The following is a 12,955-nucleotide window of genomic DNA, read 5'->3' as shown; positions in this document are numbered from 1 at the left end:
AGAGAGAGAGAGAGCGAGAGAGAGAGAGAGAGAGAGAGGAGAGAGAGAGAGAGAGAGAGAGAGAGAGAGAGAGAGAGCGAGAGAGCGAGAGAGAGAGAGAGAGAGAGAGAGAGAGAGAGAGAGAGAGAGATTAATGGAAGAACAAGAGAGAAAGAGAAGGAGCAAATGAAATGAGGGCATGCGTCACAAATGAAGAGACATTTTTTCCTGAATAATTAAGACTGCTTTGTATGGACAAAGTGTGTGTGTGTGTGTGGATATGATGCAGAGACCATGTGTAATTGAAGAACAAACACGTATATGCAAATGTATGTGAGACACACAAATGTTTGTGTGGGGGGAGGTTTGCACATGTGTCTGTGGTTTTCTGTGTTTGTGCATGTGCATGCATCTTTGTGTGGGTAATTATGATCACAATGATTGAAGTAACACATGGTGAATGAGGCTGTCAACCTGCTGGGGACTTTTCCATAAAGATACAGTATGTTACAATTTATATTGTTGTTGTTTTAGATTCACAGTGAGCAAAGCTTATCCAGGATCCCCACACACACAATTTCTCCTGTGCTCTTTTTTGTTGAGTGACGTCGGCTCATCTGCCTCTCTGTCCACAGGGCTTTGTTCACATATGAAGGAATCAGCAACAAGCTCAAACTGGCAGACTCTGGAGGTAAGATAGCTCAGAACATAACACAGGAATCGTGTTCCTCATAAGCAAGTTTAGACGCAGACTATCTGGAAGCGGAGACACAAATAATAAATCACTTTCACTTTGATCTGAGTTTTATTGATCTGTCTCCTAATGAATATTGAATATGGTTTCAGTATATTTCAGTTTTCCTTTTTATTTTGATACCATCTTCTGCCCTGCCCTTCCTATATATACCCCTGTGGCTCTCTGATCGCTCCAGCGGGTGGTGTGGCAGAGCTGGCAGGAAAGTTTCACATGGCCAAACCCCAGTATGGTCTCTGCAGAATCGGGACGGCGGAGACAGGAGGGCCGTGCATCGCTATGATCAGCTGGGTGAGTTCAAGCAATAGGGACCACCCACATTAACCACGTGCTCATCAGACTTCAAGTCAATCAATCAATATTGATTCAAACTTTTTAACTATTGTGAAATATCAGTGCACGCTCAAAGAAAACACTAAAAGGATAAGAAATATGTTAATAATACCAAAAGGATGAAACTATCACACTCATACATGGTTGAAGATTGTGGCCAATTCACATAAGCAAACCTGCTTATTGAAGTATGCAAACAAATCTATGGCCTTGCATATGGATTAATGCATTCTTCCTGCAGCTCTGAAATTATGTGTTTTAAATGATGTCGAGTGTGTGTGGATGATGGCTGGTTTAAGCAGCCTCACCTGACCAGAGTCTGATTGGACTCTGGGTCTGGTTGAGGCTGCACACCTGTTGCACATGTTGAGCCAGCCATCTCCACACACACTTTTAGATTTGGTATAGATTGGAAAAGTTATTGACATTTTTTGAAAGTTATTGTATCTTTACTTTACTTTTCAGCAGTACTACGGTACTGCTGAATGAGAGGCTATGGAATATGTGTGAAGGGGTCTTCTGTGTGTGTCTGTAGATGGGACAAAATGTGGATGAATACCGCAGGACGGAATGTTCCAACCACATGGCCGCCATCAGGAACTTCTTCAAGGTAGGTTCGATATTCAGCCGCCGACTCACTGTTTGGTCAGATAGCCCTGAGTTACTCACCTTGGGGTTGTGATGAAACCATCTCCACGGCAACGGATAACACAGAATAACACAGTTAGGTTCAGTGTTGGGGATGGAAACTTGCACACACGCACAATCCCTCAAGTGTATGCCGTATAGACTTGGTACCCCCAGCCCGTTCTGCCGGGCGATTTGAATTCGCCTTGCAGAATGGTCTGGAGGAGAGCAATACATTTCTTTCTGCTTCTGATATGTTTTTGCGGGAGCCAATCACCAAGCTGTCTTCTCCCCCTGGCACACTATTGGCTGGTTCAACACAATGACGACAGGTCAGCGACGGCAAGCAGCCAATTGTGTACACAGTCAGTGGAACTAGGCACGTTGATCACGCCTCTTGTGCTGCAGAAAATGACAGCAGCCTCCCTAGACCAACGTGCAATCTACCATTGAGCTTGGTCTGGCATTAGCCAGGCTGTATGCCGTAGCTACTACACGCCACATGGCTGCTCCCATTTCCATTCCTTCTCATCGATCCGTATTTTTCACGACACTTCCAATTCCGACTTAAAGAGGGACACACACAGAACGAAAACACTATATTTACACACGGAAGTTTACCTTGCATTGTCTCCAGAGTGTTTCCTGTCCTGCTCTGCGCTTCCTGTTGTGTCGGTTGTGTCAGTGTGCGGTTATTCTCGTCTACCGTGCTTTCATCCCGACAGTGGGGCTGAGGAGGACTGGGCTCTGGTGGAAGCGCCATTGTGTCTTTTTCGTTGCCCCTGGTGACAGACGAATCCCCAATTCAGAGCTGCCACACTCGTTGTGACAGCCGCGGCGGGAAGTGGGAGAAAGAAACGATTCCGGGGAAATGTTGGCAATGGAGTGAAATGGAAACATTCAAACACAAGACGAAGCCTCAAAAAATGTGCGTTTCATGTTTTGTTAGTAGATGTGTGAATCGAGCTCAAGCTGTGAGAGTAGCAGTAAAACACGATTGACGTCAAGGCGCTTGTTGGCTGCCTCTGATTTAGCATTCACTTCATATTTAACCTGGGGTTGGTTCAGGGGTTAAGCTTAACCTTCGGGTCAACCTCCATGGTTGACCCGTTTCCATATAAAGGCAAAACCCCAGGCGGTGGAGCGCTCTGGAGAGAGCGGAGTGGTTTTGGACCTGGACTGTGACAGACTGCACTCTGGAATCTGGTATCTTCCCATGCATTTTTTAATATGTACAAGAAAAAAACTAAAGCCATGAATAGGACTTGAGGCTTTGTGTGCTGAATAAAAAGAAACTATGTTGTGTGTGTGTGTGTGTGTGTGTGTGTGTGTGTGTGTGTGTGTGCGTGTGCGTGTGCGTGTGCGTGTGTGTGTGTGTGTGCGTGTGCGTGTGTATGTGTGTGTGTGTTAAATATATTAATGTCAGAATTAAATTTTGTTTTGGTGGGTTGGTTCACAATAGGCTGATAACAGAAACACACACACACACACACACACAACTTGACTATTCTTGTCTTTTATTAGCTGAGGCTGATTCAAATTGATAGAACACACATTCCCCCGTGCAGACATCACGGCCGCAGCATGTGTTGAGCATTAGCGGGACTGTGTAACCCCATGGTTATGCTGACTGGAAGATCCTCTCCTCATCCTGTGAAGTTCGGGCCCCCTCTCAGACACAAACGTGTCGGCGATAAAGCGTTCTGAGCACTTGACACTTAACCCACGGTTATCGTTCTGTTTCAAAGTTATTTTCAGACATCAAGGAATACCGGTGAAATAGGATGCGAGGCGATGTGTCATACCCCTGTCTGCAAACACCATCTGGTAGCAATGAAAATAAATCGCTTACTGTTCCCCAGATAAGATTTGATTCCAGAAATCGCCTTTCAAAACCAGCAGCCAGTCAGAGCAGGAATCGTGTTTACCTCTCGCATTTAGGAATCTCGCCAAATATGTTCTGTTCGTTACATGTGTATGTATGTTGATAAATCAACCAACGTTTGTTCTCACAGCATCCTTTACATGATACCGTCAGATAACATTGTGCATGTTTACTTCTGTTTTGGGAGTTTATAGTAGCAGTCGACGAATAGTCTCTAGCACCCTTTCCAAATGAAATAGAAAACCATCATTCTAGCATATTCACAGCGACTACATCAAAGAGGAACCAGAGAATAAAGTCCTAGATGGCCCAGAGTGGATATTTAAACTATTCTGTCAGTAGTGGGAGAACCTACACAACATTGTTGAAGGTTCATAGAACTTTCAGAACACAGAATTCACATTATTCATATTTCGGGGAAGAGCAGGATAACAGCGTGGGGAGTGTGTGGCTTTAGGCCGCTCTTGTGTTGCCTTATGAAGACAGGAGATCACCCAACAAAATATTATACTATTAATATTCTCAGAAAAATACAAGTTCTCGTACGAGGGATCAGCATGGAATGTTTTTAATAAAAGGACAACCCCCTGTGTGAGGGGAACTTTTGGTATTTTATTTTTAACCCTAACCGTAACCCCTTTTTCTGAGTTTGTTTGTCCATTCTTCTTTCTTTCTACTTTCTTCCATCCATCCATCCCTCCTACAACACAAGTCTCAGCTGGTAGTGAGTGCGGTGTGTCAAGACTAGCTCCCAGCTCTTTGTACCTGTGTGTGTGTGATGCTTTGGATGTGAATCTGGATTTGCGTCTGTGTGTCAGTGTGATTGATCTGATATATCTCCACTAAGATGCGGTCGCTTTAGGCCACTGAAGGACAAAGAAGAAACATATCAAGGATCTGTCATTGTTTATATAAGTTCTGAATCACTCAGTCAACCGGAGCCATCAGTTACAAACGCACCTTTGTTTGTTGATCTCAGAGCCTGGCAACCGACCGATGAATGAGCCGCTTGAGTTTATAGCGTTGGATTAAATTCAGACAAATGAAAACCTAGCCTAAAAACCCTCCATGGTCGAGAAGGTGCCTCACTTTCGACACTCGGTGAGTGATCATGAGGACAGAGCAGGGTTAAGGCGAGGTCACATGACAGACCAATAAGATGAACAGGCATTAACAACCGCTTAACCACGCCTACCACCACCACCACCACCATCCACTGGGCAGCTCCTCCTGTCAGGGCAGTCCCCCACATCCTTATTAGCAAAACATGAATCGAACGACGTTGGAAGGAAAAATAAAAATAAATAAAGAAGGAAGAAATCGAAGAAAGTAGGAGAAGTTGGGGAGACAAATGGATGGAGAGGGGAGAACGGACTGGAGAGTACAGTATTTATTTTATCTCCAGGATGTATGACTTGCAGATGGAACCGTGTGGAAGGAAAACGTGGACGTTTTTGACGAATGCACCAGAACACGTTTGAAGCGGGTTAAACAGTCCTGCTTTCTGGGTCAACCGTTACTTTCAGAACAGCCCGGGCCTCTCCACATTACGCTGTGCTCACTCAGTTTCCTCCAGTGATGGTGTCTTAGTTTGCTCCTATGCTTTTGTTTACAGTGCCTTCAGGTTCAAAACACAGTGGGTGATGCCCCAATGAAATCAACACTGTATGCCTCACAATAAACGAAAGAAAGATAGAACATAAAGAGAAACAAACCATCCATTCCTCCATATAAAACAGATGTACTCATAAACCAAATACATTTGTGTATGCAGAGATAGAGACACACTCTTCTTCTCTCAAGTCAGGATTTAAGCAATGTCTCACAGTTCTCAATGTTCTTCTGTTCCTAGGAGTCCCATGTGTTTATCAGTGCAGAGAAGGTGGACGATGTCACAGAGGAGTTGATCGCAGCCGAGCACAGTAAAGTTCAAGCGCGAGCGCCCATGGAGCGAGTCAGAAGGAGCTCCCGGTCTGCAGAGAAAGAAGAGACAGTGGTGGGTTTCTTGCAATGTCCTTTTTGTCCATTAGGGGGAGACAGAGGACCCTAGTAAAATCACACATTTTTGGTTTTTTCAGGGCACCAACTACAGAAAAACAAACGCTGCTATGGAGATGAGGAGAATCAACAGAGACTCCTTCTGGGCATGTGCAGAGGTGAAAGGAAACTCCTAATATGTACACAACAATTGGAATCATTGAAATGTGATCTGGCAGGAAGGATGCTACCCATTGAGGTCAGCAAACTACTGACTACCGGTTTAAAGTTCATGAGTCACATTCCCCCCCCCCTCTTTTCTCCGTTTGTTTTGGACCGTTTGTCTCAGCGCGAGGAGGAGCAGCGAAAGGAGGAGGAGAGGAGGCGTATGTTGGAGGACAGAAGGCGTCTAGAGAGGGAAAGAGTTCAGAACGAACGCAGGGAAGCCGATGAGAGAGATAGGAAGATGAACGAAAAGCTCCAGATGATTGAAGAGCAGAGGTTTGAAAAGCTACTGAGTTGCCATGAGTTCATACTCTTGTTAATTTAGCACCCTCTACTGGCTGCCCTGTGTAATACATTAAGTGAGCGCAATAAAAAGGTCAGCAAAAATAACAAAAGGTGACGAATCAAAGAGTAAATCCACTGCAATTATAACACTTAATTTATTGATAAACATTACCAATTTTTAAATGTTTAATTCTCAGGAGAAAAGAGGCACAGAAAGAAGAAGAGTTACGCGGGCATGAGAAATCAAGATGGGTGAGTTCATATTTTAGATTCCCAAGACAATGTGGTGGATATGTTTTCTTGTGTGTGTGTGTGTCTGTGTCTGTTTGTGCGTGTGCGTGTGTGCGGGTTTATGTGAAGACATGAGAAACTCTGTAGGTGTACCCCTAGGCCATTAGTTGTGCATACGTTGAGTGTGTGGTCCCCTGCTGGCAGGTGCAGCAGCAGAGGGAGCATGAGGACAACATGAGGGCCCGTCTGAAGAGGAGTGAGTCCATAGAGATGGCAGCGGTACGTCCTCATGATGACAGCGCTGTCCAATGTGCTTTCACTAAAGCCCCTTTTTTCTCCTTGTCACATGTCCTCTGATTGTAAAAAGAGTGAACTTGTTTTTATGATTTGATTGAAATTATTTTATTAGGATAACCCCTTGAGATGTACCATCTCATTTTCGAGGGGTCCTGAACAAAATGCCAAAAACATTACACACATACAAACAAGACAGACAACTAAAGACACAAAGAGCATACAATTACTACATAATACATAACAGGGAATAATGATTGTTACTGTAGTGTCAGTGAAAATGGGTGTTTCAGTAAAATTATAAGAATGAGAAATCAGATGAAAAAGAAAATAATGATTTCAGAGTGATTGTTTTCCTTGTTGGCTTAATGAAATGGTATCTCTAATAGACACAAGACAAAGCTGCCAGCAATTATTGGGCAAAATAACAAAAAAGTAAAGTGAATGATTGCTGTGAAGAGGATTACATTAAACATAATGAGGTAGCCTGACATCGTCAGAAGGGCTGAACGATTTTGGAAAATAATCTAATTGCGATTATTTCAACCAATATTGTGATTGCGATTTATTATGTGATATTTCTTTGAAAGTTCCTAATGTCCTGTATTATTCACTAAGCAAGCAATAAATCATTCTATAGTCTGACCAACACAACATTGGAAGCAGTCAAAATATTAACTGCTTTTTCCTTTAGACCAGGCCTTTATGTTTTGAGATGAATTGATATTATAACATCGTTATTTAACTATTGAATGGTAAAAGAGAAATAAATACTAATCTTGCTGAACTCCAGTCAGTATCGCAGCCTTCACGATTTACGAATCGCGTTCTATTATATCACGATGTTGGTTTGAATTTGATGAATCGTTCAGCCCTAATCACCAGACCAATTCACAAAGGCCTATTAGGCTGGAACCTCTCAGAGCTACGAAACAGGTGACCAATCGGCGGCAATAATCTAGGTTGTTCTAGAAAATGCCCCAGTGGCGTTCCGACCGTACGCTGTCACTCATCAAATCGAACCCCCCCATATTAGATACGATGACTGTGACAATGACCAGTCATATATGCCAGGGCAAATAAAAACATCTCGCAGATTCGTCTGCTTCCTAGGCAAGTAATTAGGATTAGTTATAAAGTAATGCAATATCTTCTCATATATCGTGCAACATGAACAACTGAATTAAGTAGTAATAACAGTCGACCATACTGTAGAGAACTGTGTCTCTTATTGTTCTATGATATACCTTGAAACTGCAGGAGGCAGCAGTCCTGGTTTCCCAGCGCTCCATCAACCCTCGGGAGTTCTTCAGACAGCTCTCTTCCTCGTCTAAGAGCCCCCTCAGCCCCACATCTCCCCGCAGTGGTACAGGTGTGTGTGTGTGTGTGTGTGTGTGTCTGTGTGTGTGTGTGTCTGTGTGTGTGTGTGTGTGTGTGTGTGTGTGTGTGTGTGTGTGTGTGTGTGTGGTCATTCATCCTTAAGTGCGAGCGAGTGTGATTAGCCATTACAAGACGTTTTGAAAATCTGCCTCTTCTGACATCACAAGTGGGCGTGTCCACTCAGGTGTGTGCTGGATAGATCAGTCTACCAGCCTACCCAGTGGACTGCAGCAAACGTTGCTCATCCATCCGTCAAACATCCAGGTGGACACGCCCTGTTAGAAACTGCTCCACCCAGGTTTCATAACAGCCTTCATAACATAATTTAACAGGTAGCTATTAAACCATTAGCTATTAAACCATTAAACCATCAATCATTTCTTAAACAAACAATAATCCAATGAGTAAAGGGGAACTTACAGTGAAGGGAATTCAAAAGACACACGGCAAACCACCTTCACACACTCAGTTGTGGTGAGGATGTGGTGAGAACAAAGGGGGGGAAGGCCTCACTAGGCCTCTATTTATAGTGGGAGGAGCTATCGATTACCCTGAATCACCACTTGGTGTCCCTTGTGGAGGTGAGGTGAAGCTGAATAAACTTGCAGTTTCTAACACACCCACTTGTGATGTCAGAAGAGGCCGATTTTCAAAACGCCTTGTAACAGCTAATCACACTCACACCTGGTGGTATAAGACGCCACCTTTAGATTGCTGTGTTGAACATCCTCACGGTACTGATGCTCTTTCCTCTGGGCCCGCTGTGTGCAGGCAGACCCCCGGCACGGCGCTACCAGCGCAGCCTGACGGACACGGCCTTCATCTTCTCCAAGGCCCCCGAGGACAGCTCCCCTCGCAGCCCCCCGTTCGTCTCCCCCTTCTCCCGGGGGCCCGCCTCTCCGATGTTCCGCTCGCCCCCGCCCACCAGCCCCGACTTCCATCCTTCGCCCCAGAGCCGCCCGCCCCCGGCCAAGTCCCCGCCCCCTTCCCCCGTGCACCCCGGTCCCCCGGACTCGGCCCCGCCCAGCCTTCCATCTCCCGGGGTTACCCTGCGCCCCCACAACCAGCGCCGTCGCCACAGTGCGTCGGACGACCCAGCCACCACCACCGCCACCGCCACGTCCCCTGCCCCGCTGCAACCGTCCGCCCCCCCCGCCTCGCTCCTGGCGTCCTGTCCCCCGGGAGACGACAGCGCCTCACCCGCCCACGCAGGGGAGACCACGCCGATGACACCCCCCGAGAGCCAGGCCTCCCAGGCCCTCGGCCCGGGTCAGGCGTGGGCGGTCCGGGACTTCTCCCCAGTCCAGGTTGAGGTGGACCCAGTGCCACAGGCACCCAGTGCGCCACTTCCCGTCAGTCCACAGCCCAACAGAGGTGGGGAACCTGAATGTCAATCAGGATACCGGATTGGTTTAGCTTTATGCCGCTTTCATACGTCTTCAACTTCAACATGTACTGATTAATTTCTCTCTCTATGTGTCCCCCCCTCCAGACCTCCACGCTGCCACTCCGGCGCACACCGAGCTGGACTCATGCTACACAGCACAGGCTGTGTTGGTGGAGGAAGAAGAGGAAGAAGAGGAGGATGAAGTAAGGAAGGGTGAAGATGAACCCGCGCCAGAGCCCCGACCCCCTCCTACCGCCCCGCCGCACCGTCAGCCCGTCGCAGTGCCGAGAGAGGAGCCGACGGCCCAGGAATCGGACACAGAACCAGAGGCTGCTGTGGAAGGACCAATAGTGATGGAGGCGGAAGACGGGGGGGCGGAGGATGAAGAACTGGTGAACGACCAACAGCATTGTGCGCTGCCCCCGCAAGAGTCAAGCATGTTGGTCCACTTGGAGGAAGAGCCGGGGCTAGGTACAGTGGCCGGTACAGTGTTCTCTTCTCGTTCTCATCTTGCATCATTTCAATTTAACTGTAAGGTGCTTTTTCTAAGAATATAGAATTGCAAATAGCATATTATACTTTTTGCAGATACGGAAACGAATGGACAGCAAATCACACAGGCTACGGTGATTGTATCAACCAATGGCTTCACAAACGGGGACACTGTGGAAGAAAACGGCATAGGTCTGCCTCTAAATTATATTTTTAAACAGACCTTTGATACTATCACTTATTATACTATGATATACTATAGTACACCACACTACATTATCGAAATACCCTACATCCTGCTATGTTTCAAACGCACGTGTTTAGTATTATGAGATGTAGGGTTCCAACTAAAGCACTCTTTTGTTCACCAGTCAATCCTCGAACTGAATCAGGCACTTAATCCAAGATCAAATGCATGCTGATGGGCCTTAATGTTGTCGTCTGTTGTAATGTTATGATGAATGTATGCATTTTAAATTGTATTTGTGGGTCCTGTCTGATGTTTGTAAATAGAGCTGCTGGGATGCAAGACAAATTTCAGAATTGCTCTGACAACAAAGTGCTATCGTATTGGGATATTATTACAACAACCGATCTACTGTCCGAAGCCTGAATGTTTTGATGCACTTTCTCCAGAACGATCCCTAAGTCCATCGGACACCGAGCTCAGCTCCCCAGAGCTGTCTGGGTGCTACCACCTCGAACCCGTCAAGGGAGAATACATTAAAGTGGAGGAGAAGGAAGAGGAAGTTGAGGAGGAGGAGGAGGCGGAGGAGGAGGAGGAGGAGAAGGAGGAGAAAGAGAAAGTGGAGGTTTATGAGAATGGACAAGAGGTAGAGTTACATCAGCACACTTCCTGTTCGGTGACATGGGAAAAAAAATGAAACTTTTAGCGCACAGAACGCTTTTTATTTGAACATAAATTTGTACTGTTCAGAGCAATTTTGATACTCCCACTCATAGTTTCCTTTGTTGTCATTCAGGAAATTATGGAGACACAAATGTGCGTGAAGGCCCTCTATGACTACCAAGCGGGTACGTTCTCATTTCTTTATTTCTTTCATGCATTTGATTTGTCCCATATACCTACTTTGTAAATGTCTGTCAGACTTTTTATGTATTAGCATATTTATTTATTTTTACAGCAGACGAATCTGAGATCTCCTTTGAACCCGGCGACATCATCAGTGATGTGGAGACGGTGGACGAAGCCTGGTGGAGTGGCTGCAGCAAAGATGGCCAACAAGGCCTGTTCCCTGCCAACTATGTGGAACATATTTAGGAAAATATTCACATGGTCGCAACAAGACACACACACACCCAATTCATTTATCATAACATACACCTTTTTTATTGACATTATTCCAGCACTGTTATGTTGTTATATATGTTCCAAGATGTATTTGCAGAGCAATACATATTTTACATTCATAAGACACACAGCCCTAAAGAAATATAGAGCACAATGAGCAACTTTTCATATATTCAATAAACCATGTATAATTCACTCTCCGATGCAAACATTAATTTGTTTTAATCCAATGTGTATTGCTCTGAAACCAATTGTAAGTCTCTTTGAATAAAAGCGTCTGCTAAATGCCTTAAATGTAAATGTGTGGAGTTTAAGATTTTGATCCCAGCTCGGAAATATTCTAAATTAATTTACTTTTTGTTTTGTTTTTGTCTTTATTAAATAATAGTATGCCTATATTTAAGACCGCTAAAGAGGGGCTATGTTACATTATTGTGGTTGCTTTTTGTATAGGGTATGTAATTATCTGTGGTCTGTTCAGATTCTCTAAATGCTTCACAGTGGTGTTCAGAGCCTGCATCACAACAGGACAAAAGATTGACGTATATGAGCACTGATTTTAGAATCTGCTTTTCTCCACTCTCTCCAGTGTAATTCCGGGGAAAATTGAACCCAGGCTCACTGTTTTGGTATGTAAACACATCAAATTAGCCCCCCAGATACTTTCTCCATTAAAAATCGAGGATAGAGTTTGCGCAGCGCAATTTTGTGCCCCCTTGTTATGGCTAGGGGCATAGCGAAGGCTTCCATATCTGCATCTTTTTTACCACTAATATAGCTCAAAATTGTACCAAACCTCTCCAGTAGCATTATTAGGGTCGCTACACATAAAACTAAGCATCAACAACTTAGTTAGCGTAAAAAATACTGTTTTCCAAGTCTGTGCAATTACCAGTAGGTCCATGTTTCCAGGAAGTCAACACAAGTCAATTACCGGCTACCGTAAATAATATAAAAGAGATGCCAACAAATTTTACTTAACAATCTCCCCTCTTGATACTTGGAAGTTTTAAATTTGTTTGCGTCTCTTTTGGAACATTGACGATTTGATTTATGTGAAGGGACCCTAATCATGCAATTGCAGAGGTTTGGTGGTATTTTGAGTTACATTAGTGGTAAAAAAAGGCAGTTATAAAAAGCATTCGCTGTGCCCCTAGCCAATAATATGGAAGCAAAACATTGCGCGAGGCAAACTCCATACTCGATTTTCAATGAAAAAAAAGTATCTGGAGGGCTTATTTGACAAGTTTACATGCCAAAACAAAGACCCTGGGTTCAATTAACCCTTCGGCCGGGATTACACTTTAATAATAGCTTGCATTTTGTTCATGAATGTGTTTTGTTCATTATACCATTACGTTTGTTATCTCATTCTTCTTAAGCTATTTGATTTCTGCAGTAAATTGACACTATTGACAAAGTAATAGATCATGTTTTATCTCATACCTATCATGATGGTTTGTACGATTAATTTTGGATGTTGATAAACAGTTAATATTGTTTGTTGTCCTTTTTTCCTTGCAGGAAACTGTAGTTGTGTATCATTTGGTTAAAGCGTGTGCAGGAGGCAAATTTTATGATCTCTTCTACTTTTGACATTCAAAAACAAACTTGAATCAAATGTTCATTGTTTATCTTAAAGGAGACATATTAAACCACCAGGTGCGAGTGTGACAAGCCTTACAAGCCGTTTCGAAAATCTGCCCCATATGACATCACTAGTGGGCGTGTCCACCTAGATCTGTGCTGGATAGATCAGTCTACCAGCCTTGCCAGTGGACTGAAGTAAACGTT

At 44.5% G+C, this 12,955-nt stretch overlaps 1 protein-coding gene across 1 annotated transcript in view; it reads left to right on the top strand.

The window, feature by feature from the left end:
• Window positions 1–12,661, top strand: part of si:dkey-40c11.2 (drebrin-like protein A) — a 30,463-nt gene extending 17,802 nt beyond the window's left edge. Inside the window, exons 2-15 of the mRNA XM_060053476.1 lie at window positions 615–670; window positions 912–1,024; window positions 1,602–1,676; window positions 5,431–5,574; window positions 5,657–5,734; window positions 5,905–6,056; window positions 6,263–6,317; window positions 6,501–6,575; window positions 7,851–7,962; window positions 8,742–9,344; window positions 9,463–9,893; window positions 10,626–10,682; window positions 10,833–10,884; window positions 10,995–12,661. Of these exons, the coding sequence (XP_059909459.1) occupies window positions 615–670; window positions 912–1,024; window positions 1,602–1,676; window positions 5,431–5,574; window positions 5,657–5,734; window positions 5,905–6,056; window positions 6,263–6,317; window positions 6,501–6,575; window positions 7,851–7,962; window positions 8,742–9,344; window positions 9,463–9,893; window positions 10,626–10,682; window positions 10,833–10,884; window positions 10,995–11,131 (2,140 nt within the window). The 3' untranslated portion in view covers window positions 11,132–12,661. The remainder of the gene's footprint in view (window positions 1–614; window positions 671–911; window positions 1,025–1,601; window positions 1,677–5,430; window positions 5,575–5,656; window positions 5,735–5,904; window positions 6,057–6,262; window positions 6,318–6,500; window positions 6,576–7,850; window positions 7,963–8,741; window positions 9,345–9,462; window positions 9,894–10,625; window positions 10,683–10,832; window positions 10,885–10,994) is intronic.
• The last annotated feature ends 294 nt before the right edge of the window (window positions 12,662–12,955 follow it).

Source organism: Gadus macrocephalus, chromosome 6 (genome assembly GCF_031168955.1).
Source record: "Gadus macrocephalus chromosome 6, ASM3116895v1".
In the NCBI taxonomy this organism is placed as follows: domain Eukaryota; kingdom Metazoa; phylum Chordata; class Actinopteri; order Gadiformes; family Gadidae; genus Gadus; species Gadus macrocephalus.
Note: the sequence above shows the minus strand (reverse complement) of the source record. Positions and strands in the feature narration are given on the sequence as shown.